Source organism: Triturus cristatus, chromosome 7 (genome assembly GCF_964204655.1).
Source record: "Triturus cristatus chromosome 7, aTriCri1.1, whole genome shotgun sequence".
Lineage (NCBI taxonomy): Eukaryota > Metazoa > Chordata > Amphibia > Caudata > Salamandridae > Triturus > Triturus cristatus.
In genome coordinates, this window is record NC_140590.1 from 632917772 (window position 1) to 632932864 (window position 15093).

Here is a 15093-nt window from a genome sequence, read left to right on the forward strand (position 1 = left end):
AGATGACAAAACAAATGTGACAAACAGTAACTGATCAGGAGCAACACATCTCCGACCTTCTTAGCTGTTCTTCCAACAGTCAATGTATTTAACTTTGCATTACAGTAGATTATAGGTTTGCCCTCAATTTAGTTTTCGCTCAATTAATTAAGAATTGAATCCCTCTTTAAAGTGAAAAGAAATGTTAAGGTTTTCAATGAAAAATTAACCAGGACATCTTTTTAGCTGTGTATGGATTGCTCGCTATTGAATGCCTTGTTATAATGATTAAGGTGAAACCAACGAAAATTGATCACATACCCAATATATATATATATTTATTATCTGCTGGCGGTTGCCAGTAGATAGTTATAGTTAGGACCCTGTTTCCATAGGAAATCCGCAACATTCTATTTGGAATAACTTTGGCGCCGGTCGACGAATCCTCGCGAAATTTTCAAAACTAATGGGGCGCTACGCTCCGCTCCTACCCTGAAAGTCTCGGGGGGATTCGTCAAGCGGGGGCTGAGAAAAAAGTGGGGTCCCAAAACGCGTTTTCCCCATGCATTTTTCCATAGGACCTTTAGACACAGCTACAGCCCGAACGGCTGAACAGAGTTACTTGAAATTTGGCAGAGAGGTAGTCTACAGGTCAAGGAAGTGCCTTTTGTAGGTCTGGTGTAAATCTGTTCAGTAGTTCCTGAGAAAATAGCATTTAAATCAATATATATATCTGTGGCAGCTTACCGTGCGCTTACGGTAAGCTTACCGTGCGCTTACGGTAAGCTTACCGTACGCGTACGGTGCCGTGCTCGAGCACGATTCTGATTGGCTGTTAGATCTTAGTAAACATTCGAATCGGTCGAAACCAGGAAATGGCGGCCGCCATTTTCTCTCTCGCACTCTGAGGTGGGGGAGGAAAAACAAAGTTGGATATTAGGAAAAGGGGCAGTCTAGACAGCTCCTAACCACCTAGCCTTGGTTAGGGTGTCCCAAACGAACCCTCAAGGGCAAAAATTCATTTTTTTTAAAACGCCGATTGCGCTTACCGTACGCGTACGGTAAAAAATAATTTAAAAAAAATAAAAATATCCTCAATTTCCACACCCCGTGTGCAAAAGGTGCCCCCAGGGCAACTTTTGTAGATGGCATATTTAGAATTTTAACATTTAATAGATAACCTTTCACAACGAAGCGCATAATATGTCCTCCGTGTGCGGACGGTGCGCGAAGCGCATCGTGCGTACATGGCCCATCCAGCGTAACGTGGGCACGCGGTGCGCATAGCGCACCGCGTGATCACCGTGCGTGCACGGCACTAACTGCGTAAAGTGGGCGCGCGGTGCGCAAAGCGCACCGCGTGATCACTGTGCGCGCACGGTGCGCGAAGCGCACCGTGCGCGCACGGAACGAACTGCGTGAAGTGGGCGCGCACGCCACGAACGGCGTAAAGTAACTTAGCATTTAAAAAAACGTACAAATTCACTGAAAAAACCATAGGTTTCACATACGTTATAGTTAGGAATTAGCATTTAAAAAACCTTGCAAATTCACTGAAAAAACCATAGGTTTCACACACGTTATAGTTAGCGGACATTTCACTCATAAAAAACCAATGAAATTCCCCCGTTATAGTTAGTGCAGACAACTATAACTCACGCGACCGCAATCCTCTGCTGATGCTAATACTGTATTTAGACACTTATTTGCCCATGTCTTCTTCCATTAAATTTTAGCTATACATATATTGCAAATATTTTTTTTTCCATAAAGGCACATATGTCATCAGCAGAGGATTGCGGTCGCGTGAGTTATAGTTGCCTGCACTAACTATAACGGGGGAATTTCATTGGTTTTTTATGAGTGAAATGTCCGCTAACTATAACGTGTGTGAAACCTATGGTTTTTTCAGTGAGTTTGCAAGGTTTTTTAAATGCTAATTCCTAACTATAACGTGTGTGAAACCTATGGTTTTTTCAGTGATATATATATATATATATATATCCCGCTCTGTTACAATGTATTGCCCTTGTTTATTGAATGCTACTATACTCTTTTTTACCAATTTATCTACATTATGTGTAGCTTCCACACTTGTGAGCCATAAACTGTTTCGTTGGATGACATCTTGTTTTACCCATGTTTGTTTTATTGGACGCCTTAAAATAAGGAATCTGTCTTGTAATGTGTAACTAAAAAGTTGCCATTGTGTAAAACTATTCTGAAAGTTCATATAAATACAAGAAGAAGCACCGCAGTCTATGAAAGTTCACAATGAGAGGAAATACTATGCAGACAAAAAAATAAAACCTTGGCGGTTCTAGAAAAATGATAACCGCATGTAAATAGCCTACCATGAGAATTCCTCATTGATATACATGTTGATCATCAATGAAGATATTAAATATGAAGTTCAATGAAACATGAGTTACATCGGTATCATTTAGCATGCCAAACGCCTGTAAAGGAAATTTGCAAGGAAATCAGATTTTAATAACAGATTAACACTGGATCAGTTATTTTCATTGGTACAGTGCAACCAATAGCTTTCAGAATAAATATACCAACAACCATTGATAGATATATATATACACATACACACACACTGGATTGAAATAATTGATACAGACATAAGAGGGAATGAAGGTCTTCTTGATGTACAGTTACATGTTACCCTTTAGTATTGTGCACAATGTTGAATGTGAGTGTTAGATATTGTTTTCAATGTGCTCGTAGGTATTTCACACCCCTAATGAAGTTCTGAACGGAACGAAACCATGGCTGGCTGGATTTTATTTTGAACGGAAAATATAATAAAAGGAACAAGATTTTATTTCTGTTGACAAAGCTGGCATTTTTCTTTTTGAACATGTACCTTTGAAGACTTATAAACTAAAATATTGACATGCTCTTTCTACCATCTGAAAACGGGAAAAAATATTACTCATACAATAAGAATATATGAGTGCTATACACATGTGAAGATGGTTTATAAATTCAGTTGTTCATCATAAATTGAAAGGGGACCCTAAGCAGCTGGTCTCTTGGGTATAAAGCACCTAACTTACTATTGTACTTAAATTGAACTTACATGCATGCAGTCCTGTTCTTTACCACAGCTGCTTTGTGTAAATGAGGTAATTGTGTAAAGCCCTCTGCCACCTTCTGGGACCTGGCTGTGCTGCATAGAATTGCTAATAAATACAACAAATAAATATGACAACAGTGGCCAATATAGACGAATGGATATTTCTCTACATGGCCTCCATAGAACTAGTACTCAATACAAATGAGGGAGATGGGGTGCGTGTAGGTCCAGCATATAGGCCGCAGTAAATACAATATAGCACCAAATGAGTATGCAGTTCCTGTAGGGTGTGGAAAGAAGTGCAGGATGCTAGGTTGGTCAAAACCCTTACTCAGTAGTGGAGTGTGGGTGTCTCCCAATTTGGGAAGTGGGGCCCTCACACACCCTTTTGGGTGTCATGCTTCATTTTAGGGCTTGCGCCTCGTCAGGCCAGCGCTGCAATGCCTGACAGGCACCCTAAGAGGGGCTCTTTGTCGGAGATCTTTTTCCCAAGCCATATAGGTGAGGTGTAGATGTGAGGTAATGGGAGGAGAAATAAAATTAGGTGAGGTGGTGCTCCAATACTACAAATCATGGGACCAACCCAATTCGGGATCAAGTCACGCCTCATCAATAGTTAGGCAGAGCAACGATCGTTACAAAAGTTAACATCATGAGTTTTCTGGAAAACTGGTGCCGTGGAACCTACCCCTCGCTCTGCCTCGTTGGGAGGCAGCCAATGATAATTGTATTATTAAGGTACCTCATTGAAAGGTCATCAGAGCGATTGCTTTATTTTCCATAACCAACCACCCGTATAGATAAGTCCTGAAGAATTGCTGAGTGATTTACACACAAGGCAATAAACATGTTGACCATGACTACACACATATAGACACCTCCGACCATTATAATCGGCAGTATCCCTATTCTGGCTTTAATTGAGACGAGTGGGCTCGCAGATTAAAATTCATTTTGGAGCACCACCTCACCTCATTTTATTTCTCATCACATCTACACCACCAGGCCCCTCACACGCACCTCACCTATACGGCTTGGGAAAAAGATCTCCAACAAAGAGCCCCTCATAGGGTGCCCGTCAGGCATTGCAGCGCCAGCCTGATGTGGAGCAAGCCCTATGATGAAGCATGACACCCAAATGGGTGTGTGAGGGCCCCACTTCCCAAATTGGGAGACACCCACGCTCTACTACTGAGTAAGGGTTCTGAACAACGTAGCCTCCTTTCCTTCTTTCCCCACCCTATAGGAACTGCATACTCCTTCGGTGCTCCATAGACCTAGGTCTAAGCATCCTAGGAGATTGATGACAAGAAAGCCAACTTTCTCCTGGCTTTGAAACAGCTTTTTGTTTAAAGTAATTTGAGGATATATTTAGTCACCAATGCCCAGACTTTCTTATTTAATGCATCTGTATTTGAAAATGATTGTTTAAAGAAAGCAGGATTCCCTGCAAAATGCGTATTAAATGGAAAAGAGAATTTTGATTCCATGGATTGCATTTAGGAAGAAGTTTGGGTCATAGCAACAACTGGTGAGAAGTTTCCGTTTAATATTGAAAAACTGGCTAAGCCATCAACATAACGCCTGGAAAGAAAGAACAGACAAAGGCTGCGGAAGCTACCACAAAGAAATTGTTCAATTTTCTCATAGAAAACTACATGGCTGTGGGTTCTAGAGGCATCAAATGGCAACTTGGTTAGAGGCAGGTCAAGCTTCACACTACTTCCACATAGCTGTGACCGTTTTGAAAAGATCAGTTTCAACAGACAGCCACTTACTTTAAAAAAAAAATGACGCTGTGAAGTATATGCTCCCAAAATGTTACGACTAGTGCTCAGAACAGAAAAGTGCTTAGTCCTGACTATTTCTACGCAATGGGTTCAAACAGTAAAATAAATTATTTGAGCAGGGTTGACTCAGTCCTCGATATCTAACTGTAAGTCACACCTAATCAATGAAAGTATTTGAACTAAGCACAAAAAAATTTTTTGGGGGGGGAGGACGGGATGTAATCAACTAAGAGAGGTCATTCTACGATTACGGACATGAAAATACATTTTTGAAGGAAGGTGGTGAAAGGGAGGTTTCAATGTTTTGATTTAAAACTAGAGCCAAACTGTAAAATGTAGTGAACTATAACGGGTACGATACGTTTTAGGAAGAAAGGCACTTATCTGCATAAAACAAGAAATGTTAAAACACAACTAGCGCTTCATACCTGACAAGGCTACTTAGATTTTTAAGTGTGTAAATTTCAAAATCCGCAGTTTTATTTTCAACACCTTAATTTGAAACCACCTTTCGCCTACCAAAATCTAGTAGATGAAAAGAGCCTATGGAAGAGGTACAAGAGAATTTTATGCAACAGTCCGTACATTTGTCTTCTGCATAAACGCAAATTTACAACACATTTTGTAACTTTTACAAACTTTGAAAAAAATAGATTTCGAGATATTAAAGGTCTGTCTGGAGATTACAATTCTCACGCAACAACACGGGAGGTTTATATGTTTGTGTGGAGTTTATAGCTTTAAGGAGGAGTCTGTTATAAGAAATATAAGCCGGTGGGTTAAAGAACCCTAGGTGAGGATGACAAGGTGTGCTCTCAAACGTTTTGGAAGTAAAGTGTTGTGAAAACAAACGAGTAAGCAGGTCAGAAATCGAAAGAGCCCCCACTTTGCCCGGGCACTCGCAGAGACGGAAGTTTAGGCAGGACACGCCGCATCGCTTCCTACCTGTCAGGCGCAGCTTCACGGGCCCGTTCCTCCGGACTCCCTGGTTAGACATGTCCCGGCTCGCACTGCTTGTGCAGGGACGCGGCTGAGGGCGCCCCAGCCCGGTCACGAGGCGCGCCGCGCTCCGGGGCGCGGACTCCCCTCGCTTTGAGCCGGGCCTGATCAGTAATGGAGGCAGAGCGGCGGCCGCATTGGCCCGGATGTGCATCGCGCCGCCATAGGGGAAGGAGAGCGTCTCTGCGAGGGGAAGACACGGAGGCCGCGCAATCCCGGTGTGTGTGTCTGTGCGGAGGAAGGAGGAGCCAGTCGGCCCTCCTCCAAAACAACCAGATTATCCTCTTCGCTGCTCCACTTTACCCCCAGCGCGCCGTACCAGTTTCTCTTTAAAAAAAAATGCGACTTTTAATTTCGTTTTTACTGCACAGTGACGCCTCTCACTAATGTGAGGTGTTTGTTTTCGCCTCTGCCGCTTTATTCCTCCCGGCTCCAGACGTTAGCCATTATATACGTCTTTTCGGGCGATAAAAAAGGTGTCCTCTGAGGTACTGCTTTTCACGCTGGTGCCATTTTCTCTCGGGCACGGAAAGCCCGTTGCGCGCCCTTTCTTATCCCCCCCCTTGCTTGCAGACACAATCCTCCTCCTCGGTCCCGTCCTCCTCCTGGTCACAGCTGCTGGATTCAGTGAGGCGGCGACTGAAAGGCCTCGCTGACATCACTGGGCTGGAGCCGAGGGGGGAGGAAGGCTTGGGAAGAAGAGGGAGGCGTTGGCAGCATCGCCACGGGGCAGAGATCATGCGACGAAGATACCAGGAGCCCCGTCAGTGCTTCCTCTTTCCTTCCACATTCCTCGCTGTCTCCCCGACCCAGACAGCGACTGGTCTGCGGTTCAACCGCCCAGCACGTCCGCTGCTGTATTTTTAGACTCAGTTCTTTCGTACAGCAGATTTTTTTGTTTTTGTTTTGATTTCAGGTGTCTGCACACGTTAAGGTGGATGTGCTTCTCTTTCCCACAGTTATGTCTTGAATCGTCCTCAGGAGTACATCCCAGATACTTAACGCATGTCTCTAGAAGTGATTTTTAAAGAGAGGGAGGGTGGCGAGGCCTGGAATGAAGTAGTGGGCCACCTACAACAGGCAATTCTGAAGATTGTTCGCACGTGCGTAATACATGCACAAACTAGTACAGTCGTTTCCAGTATTTTTAAAAAATTTAAATTTATTGTTTTTTGTAAAGAGCTTGTGCTACTAGAAAGTTGCTCATAAGGCTTAACTTTGAAGAGGGAGATACACGACGAAATATGCTTTGGAGTGTAAATCATAAAGTTGTTGGTAGAGATGAACCTTCAAGTTTTGCAGATTTTTTAGTAGTCTGCTTCCTTTTGAGTAGTCTGCTTCCTGTAGAAAGAGCAGAGTCCCTGATGGTGGAGTTTCGGATGGGTAGTGGCTCTTAAGTTGGGAGTGAGAATGAGGATTAGAAGCAGAATGATGAATGCATGCCTTCGCCCGGAGTTTCAATCCAGGTCAGGATCAATGTCTCTACCTAGCATTGTGATCCTCTAGGGGACTCCCACTTCCATGCTGACCTCCATACTTGGAGGACCTATTGCCTGGGTGGTAGGTTTTGGCCCCGTTATGATCCCACTCCCTCTCCGCCGCTGGACACTACCTAGCCTTCTATCCCACCGGTATGATGGTTTAGAGGGGAGTTAGACCAGAGTCCCTGACCGTGCATTTCTAGTCGCCTCCTGTCCACAATCTCATTGGATAATCCTCACTTGACTTCCGGAATATACGCCCTCCTCTTCTTATTCTTATTCTTTGCGCTATCACTACCCTGGTGGCCCTTCCTCTCCCTATCATGGCTTCCATTCGAATTAAGTCGGGAGTTAACTGCTTCAAAGTCATTTACCCACCCCATCTGACTAAAGCAGCAGCAAAACGATTCCAGAACAACACCATTGAACAATTCCCTGATTCCCTCTTGGTTGATCAATTCCATAATGGGTGCCTAGGGAAACTCAAAAATGACTTAATTTTTTTCACTCACGATATCCCTTCCTGGTACACCAGCTTCTTCAATTCCTTCAACGTCTCTTCTTCCTCTTCTATCCCGCATGGACAGCGGCTAAAAATTTCCCCCTCCACTAGCTTTAATGGCTCTCTCACCATTACACTTTACAATAATGGTACTCTCCTGATACAAGCTACAGACTCCTGTCTTTCCCTCTTTGATCATCTCTTCCACTCCCTTCGTCCAACCCTTGCAACTATGATTTCCCCGTATTCTCCTTTGAGCTCATCTCCTTTCTCCCCCCCTGACTCCCCGATACTCGATCAGGCCGCATTCCCGGGAGTCACAGGCCTACCCTTTGTTCCCCCTACCTTTGCTCCCTTCCCAATTGGTTTCTCCCCCTAGCTCTTCTACCTTGCCTCTGGCATCCACTCCCCCCTCCCCACCCTGCACCTGCCCGATTCTCTAACGCTTTCTCCTCCCCCCTAATCCAACCAACCTCCCCCCTTATTATTCCACCAGTCTTATAACCTGGTCTACCGATCAACTTTCCTTACCTTCCCCCTTCCCTCCCCCTGTCACCTCATCCCTTTCAGCTCTTCCCCGTCCCTCGTCCCCTTAATTCTTCTCTTCCACCTCCCTTCTCTCTTCAACCGCCCCTCCCTCTTCCCGTGCTTCCTAACCATGTCTCCTTCCTCGACAATTCCTTCCTCGTCTCCCCCTCACTCCACCTGTTGCCTGTCCCCCTTCAATCACCGTTCATAACTTACAGTACTTGTCCAGCTCCTTCCTCTCTTTTCTCCCCATACTTCTGGCCTTCCTTGGATCCCCCTCCCTCCCCCCCTTGTACAGCACCCTCTCCTCTCTTCTCCACGTACCTTTGGCATTCATCTAACCCCCTGTCCTCCCCTCCCTGTTCAGCCTCTTCTCCTCTCTTCTCCCCTTACCTTTGGCCTTCATTTGTCCCCCTTCCGACTCCTCAACCTTCTCCTCCTATTTATGATCTCTACTCTTCCCCTCTGTTCAACACCAGTAAAAATATTTCTCTTCCCAACTCTGTTTTATCATCCTCTCCTATCGCCCACCATTGTTCCCCACCTTCTACCCCTGCTCCCCAACTCCCCAACTCCCCACCCATTCCACCACCCCTCCCCTCCCTCCTTCTCCCACTGTACTTCCTCCCTTTTCCCCCTCTCCCACCTTGCCCCGTCCTCCTGCACTCCCTGCCATTTCCCGCTCATCCATATCTCCCCGTCCTCAATCACCCTCTGCTCCACCTCCCTTATCCCGTTCCCCCACCCGTCCCCCCCTCTCCCTTCACACTCCCACCCTTTTCCATCAAACCACCCAACACTCCGTGCTCAGCTCTCCTCTCCCTAGAAAATAAACTTGATTCTCTCATCTCTTCCATTTCCCAGCTTGTAGCGTCCATCTCACTGTTAAGCGCTAAGATGTCCCCCTTCCTTAATACCCTCCCGAGGAGTTCCGTTCTCCCGCGCCCCAATAAAGCAAACCACAGTTTGTCCTCTACAGACATCTCCAATTTACTAGCCAGCTACAAGACCACCAGCGTCACTCCCCCTCTACCTTCATCTCCCATTAACTCTACGCAGTGCACTATTCAAACCATCTCCTCTGTCAGCCTCCCCCTTTCCTGGCACCCTCATTCAGGAATCTTATCCCTATCTCCTTTAACAGCCCTAACACCCCCATTACTAAAACAGTTGTGTCAGAGCTGCACTGCTTGCTACATAACTGCAGATCTGCAATCAAACACAAATTGGAAATTTCTGACATTATCACCCTCCAGAATCTTGACATGTTCTTCCTCACTGAGACCTGGTTTAATGACTCCTCTCATACTTTGTTTGATCTTCTGGTACCCACTGACTACTCTATCCTCAGAAATGACAGATCAGACAAAATTGGGGGCGGTGTCGCTATCATCTTCAGGAATTCTCTTCAAATGAAAGCCTTCCCTACCACCCTTTTCCGTACATTTGAATGCCTATCCCTAGAACTTCAAATACATCATGGCTCACCTTTTGGATTCCATACCATCTACCACCCGCCTGATAACAGCTCTTCCTTTGTGGAGGAACTCACTGACTTCATCAGAGACCAATTTTCTCAAAGTGACAGACAGATCTTCCTGGGTGACTTTAATCTCCATTGGGGCCTTTTGGAAGACTCGGCTGCCAACAAGCTTGCCACCTTTCTCTCAGCCAACGATCTCTTCCAACATTGCTCTGAAACCACTTATTCCAAGGGCTCAATTCTGGATCTTGTTATATCCAAAGCAGACCTGCTGACTACTGCTCCCCCCCATCCATGTACACTGGTCTGACCACTTCCTCGTTCCCTTCCGTTTTCATCTTTCGCACGTTATAACTCTCGGCCAACCTAAAAGAGCTACTACCTGGTTCTGCAACACTAAAAACATTGATTTTGACACTTTTTGTGACTTTGCTATGCGGTCACTTCCTAGACTTGACCCTAACGTGGATGTCAACGCTCTCACCATTCAGTGCCTCTCAGTCCTAGCAGCTGAAATCGACAATGTCGCTCCACTCCAAAGCAAAAGGAAAAGACACACCCCCTCCGCACCTTGGTTCAATGAAGCTCTCTACAATGAAAGGAAAAACCTTAGAATCCTGGAGAAACATTGGAGAAAATCTCCTTCTACCTTCAATCTCTCTCTGCTACGTTCAGAAAGATCCAAATACCACAAACACATCTTCCATGAAAAAGCATCCCATTTCAGATCCCTCCTTGACTCAGCCAAAAACAGACCCAAAAAACTCTTTGACCTCATCAAAAACCCAAACTGTTCTCCCCTAACTACTAAGCTCGAGGACTCCACAAAGAAAGCAGCCGACTTCGCCATTTTCTTTGAAAAGGTCAAGGCACTGGTGGATCAAGTCGCCCACCCCACCCCCTTTGAGGAGCGGAAATCCTTAGTCACCTGGCAATACTTTGGCGTCATCTCGGAAGATGACCTCCTCAAATGCATCCTTGAAACCAAACCATCCAACCACTCCTCTGACCCCATCCCTAGCATCATCGCCATCGATTTCTACTCTTGTACTCTCTCTTACTGGACCGGGCTAGTTAATCTCTTCCTCAGTCAAGGCTCCCTCCCTGTTGCCCTTAAATCAGGACAGGTCACCCCTCTTCTAAAAAAAAACCTCCGATGATGCAACCGACCTCAACAACTTCCGCCTTATCACCAACCTCCCCTTTCTTTCGAAAATCACAGAAAAATGTGTTGCGAAACAACTTTCCCTACATATTATGGACAATAATCTCCTCGATGTTTTCTAATCTGGCTTCATCCAAAATTGCAGCACTGAAACAGCCCTGCTGCAAGTTATTGATGATGCGTTGCATATACTCGACTCCGGGGAATCCTGTCTTCTGATTCTTCTTGACCTCTCTGCAGCCTTTGACACTGTTAATCACAGCACCCTCCTCAACACTCTTCAACAGAGAATGGGATTGGATGGCACAGTGCTTAAATGGTTTGCCTCTTTCCTCTCAGACAGATCCCAAATGATTAAGATAGCGAACAGTCTTTCATCTCCATTGGCTGTAGGTCAAGGTGTCCCTCAAGGCTCTATCCTGGCACCCACTCTGTTTAATCTCTACCTGGAACCATTAGGGAACCTCCTAAGCAAATCTGGGATCCATTACCATCTTTATGCGGATGACACTCAAATCTACCTCAAGGTGTCTTCCGCACACGATCTCTCATTACTCGACTCTACTCTCAACGCCATCCACAACTGGATGCTAGCTCACCAACTCATTCTAAATCCCGCCAAAACTGAATTCCTCCTCCTTTCGACCTCTCTATCACCTCCTCCTGTTCAATCGTGGATGGATCAGCTGAACCTGCTCAACAACAAACCCATCATTGTCGACAGCACTAAATCTCTAGGTGTCATTATTGACAAAAGACTCAACTTAATCTCCCACATCAACTCTTGATCGATCCTTTTGCCATCAGGATCGATCAAGACCCCTGTCCAACTCAGTGGGTCGGAACTGGAGGATGATTTTCCCCTGAGAATCTAGCCCTTCATCTCTCAATGTCCGCCCCTGAGGAGGCTATTGATTTAGACTCCAGACTGTCTAATTTTAACCAATGGATCACTTCTGCTATTGATCTCCTAGCCCCTATCAGACCTATTAAATCCGCACGAGCTACCCCCTCCGCACCGTGGTACTCTGATGAACTCCGTATTTGTAAATCGGCCTGTAAACAGCTTGAGAGAAGTTGGAGACGATCTTACTCCCCAAATAGCAAATTCAAATATAAAACCGCCCTTGAGGAGTACAGGAAGAAAATTATAGATCACAAAAGATCCCATCTAGAGGAGAAAATCCTCCGGGCACAAGGGTCTTCAAGAGTTATTTTCAATATCGTCAGCACCTTCACTGACCCTCTGGCCCTCAAGCGTCAACCCCTGGTGTCCCAGACCCTCTGCGATAGTTTATCTAGCTACTTTGAAGATTGCCACTATTCAGAATTCCTTCCCCAGCAAGATTAAGCCTGACTATCTGGAACCTTGTATAGCCAGTGCTAATCCTATTAAGGTCTTTTCTAACTTTGAGGTGATCACCCCGGAACACTCGCTGGCAGAATTACTTAAATGTAAATCTGGTTCCCCTCTGGACCCCTGGCCGGCAAAACAGTATAAATCCCTATCCCCCCTGCTCAATCCCTTCTTAAATGAAATTTGGAACGACTCTCTCCAGACAGGAATCTATCCCGACTCCTGGAAGCACGCCAGATTGGTCCCTATTCTTAAAAAAGCAAATGCAGACCCCTCCGAACCTGCTAACTACCGTCCCATTTCCCTGCTCCCTGCCCCAGCTAAAGTGCTTGAGAAACTCGTACAGCGGCAACTGGCTGGTTTCTTGGAAACTAATGGTGCCTTCCACAACTCACAGCACGGATTTAGGTCTGGATATAGTACAGAGTCTGCCCTCATTGAGATGGCTGACGCCATTAGATGGAAGTTGGACGAGGGATCTAGAGCGGTGTTGGTGTTGCTCGACTTGTCGGCAGCATTCAACACCGTCTCCCACCCCGTCCTCCTTGACCGACTACAGGCAAAAGGCATACAAGGCAAAGCCTTGGAATGGTTTGCCTCCTTTCTGTCCAATCGAACACAGGCAGTATTCACCCCCCCTTTTACCTCAGACTGTCGCCCCCTCAGGTGGGGAGTCCCCCAGGGCTCCTCACTGAGCCCCCTCCTGTTCAATGTTTATTTTTCCCCTTTGGCCGAGATCATCACTCAATCTGGAATCAAGGACACTTCCTATGCTGGTGATATACAGTTACTGTTCTCCTTTGACTCCCCTTCCCAATCTACCTTTGACCCGTTGAAAAACTGCCTCCGTAACATCGCTAGCTGGATGGACAACAATTCCCTCCGGCTTAACACTGGCAAAACCGAGGTTATATTTTTCCATCAGCCCTCGCCTCTGGACCCTAACTTGTGGTGGCCTCTTGAACTGAGTTCACCCCCTTTGCCTAAAGACTCAGTTAAAAATCTAGGGGTAATCTGGGATACCAAACTTTCTTTCCAAAAACAAGTTCAGTCGGTACCCACGGCCTGTTTCTCTAAGATGAGGATGATGAAAAAATTCATCAATATCCTCCCTAGTCATACTAGGAAAACTATCGTGCAGGCTCTAGTCACTTCCCATCTGGATTACGCCAATGGACTGTACCTTGGTCTCTCCTTGGGCCTCCAGCGTCGCCTCCAGACAGTCCAGAATGCTGCTGTCCGCCTGGTCTGTGGGCTTCCCCTTCTTGAACGTATCACTCCCCATAGACATAGGCTGCACTGGCTCCCGGTTCATAAAAGGGCGGAATTTAAGGCACTTACCCTAGCTCATCGGGCCATCAAGGGTAAGGGTTCCGCATACTTATCCTCCTGCCTTCGTCCATATAGCAATACCAGACTTCTCTGCTCGAGCTCTAAACATCTCCTATTTACCCCCAGAGTTAAAAAAGCTCGTTCTGGGGGAAAAACATTCCAAGTCTGTGCTTCCTTCCACTGGAACAAGCTACCCTTGTCCATTCGGACCATCCAGGAGGAACTCCCCTTCCGGAGAGCTCTAAAAACCTTTCTCTTCTGTTGATACCATCTAAGTCATACACAGCTCCAGCTCTCACATAAGCGCCGGGACACCCCGTCGGGGTATCTGTGCGCTATACAAGATTCCCTAAATAAATAAATAAACTCTATTGCCAAGAACGCACGGTACCAGTTGCGCCTTCTATGGGGGATCCGTCGGTTCTTCCCGGAGAATGACTTAAAAAACTTGGTACAATCGCTGGTTCTCTCAAGACTGGATTAATGCAATTCTCTTCTGACGGGCCTACCCAAATCCCACCTCTCCCCTATTAAATCCATCCTCCATTCAGCAGCTCGCTTCATTTCAGGGTCTAAACGAAGCGACCACATCACTCCTATCCTGTCCTCTCGTCGATGGCTTCCGATTGAGGCAAGATCTATTTACAAATCTGCCTGCATCACACACAAAGCCTTGCACACGTCCTTCCCTCGTTACCTGGCAAATAAATTGAAACTGTCCGGAGGCTCTCGACCCTCTCGTAATGCGGAAAAGCTTCTGGTTGAGCCCCCGTCTTCAAAAGGGAAAGATCGATGGCGCAATCCTTCTCAGGCAATGCGGTGAGAATATGGAACTCACTTCCCCAATTGCTCCGTGCCACCTCCTCTACCCGGATCTTCAAAGCTGAACTTAAGACTCTTCTCTTCCAAAGACACTTTCATAACTAATACTTTCATACTCCGGCCCCTCTTGGAAGTTCGCTCTTCATTGAAAATTTGTATTTTTTCCTGTGCATCCCTCACCCCTGCGTGCTGTGTTGGATTTTGTGTTTGTGCACCCTTTATTCTCTGGCCCCTCTTGGAAGTTCGCTCTGCGTTGTAAATTTGTATTTTTTCCTGTACATTCCTCACCCCTGTGTGCTGTGTTGGACTTTGTGTTTGTGTACCCTTTAGTCTGTGTAATGTTATATTCTGTACCACTTTTCTCTTGTAACGTAACTAGCTCTATTGTACAGCGCTCTGACACCTTTGGGTAATGTTCGCGCTTTATAAAAAATGCACTAAATAAATAAAAAACAACCGTAGGAGCAACTGAAAGGGTAACGTTTAATACCAACATTCCATACACTCCCATAGAACACTTGCCACACACTTGTGAGACTACCACTCAAATATAAACTTCGCACTCAT

At 45.8% G+C, this 15093-nt stretch overlaps 1 protein-coding gene across 1 annotated transcript in view; it reads right to left on the reverse strand.

Annotated features, from left to right (window-relative positions):
* SMURF2 (SMAD specific E3 ubiquitin protein ligase 2) overlaps positions 1 to 6671 on the reverse strand; it is a 1110500-nt gene extending 1103829 nt beyond the window's left edge. Inside the window, exon 1 of the mRNA XM_085617253.1 lies at positions 5803 to 6671. Coding sequence (XP_085473379.1) covers positions 5803 to 6010 — 208 coding nt within the window. The 5' untranslated portion in view covers positions 6011 to 6671. The remainder of the gene's footprint in view (positions 1 to 5802) is intronic.
* Positions 6672 to 15093: the final 8422 nt, after the last annotated feature.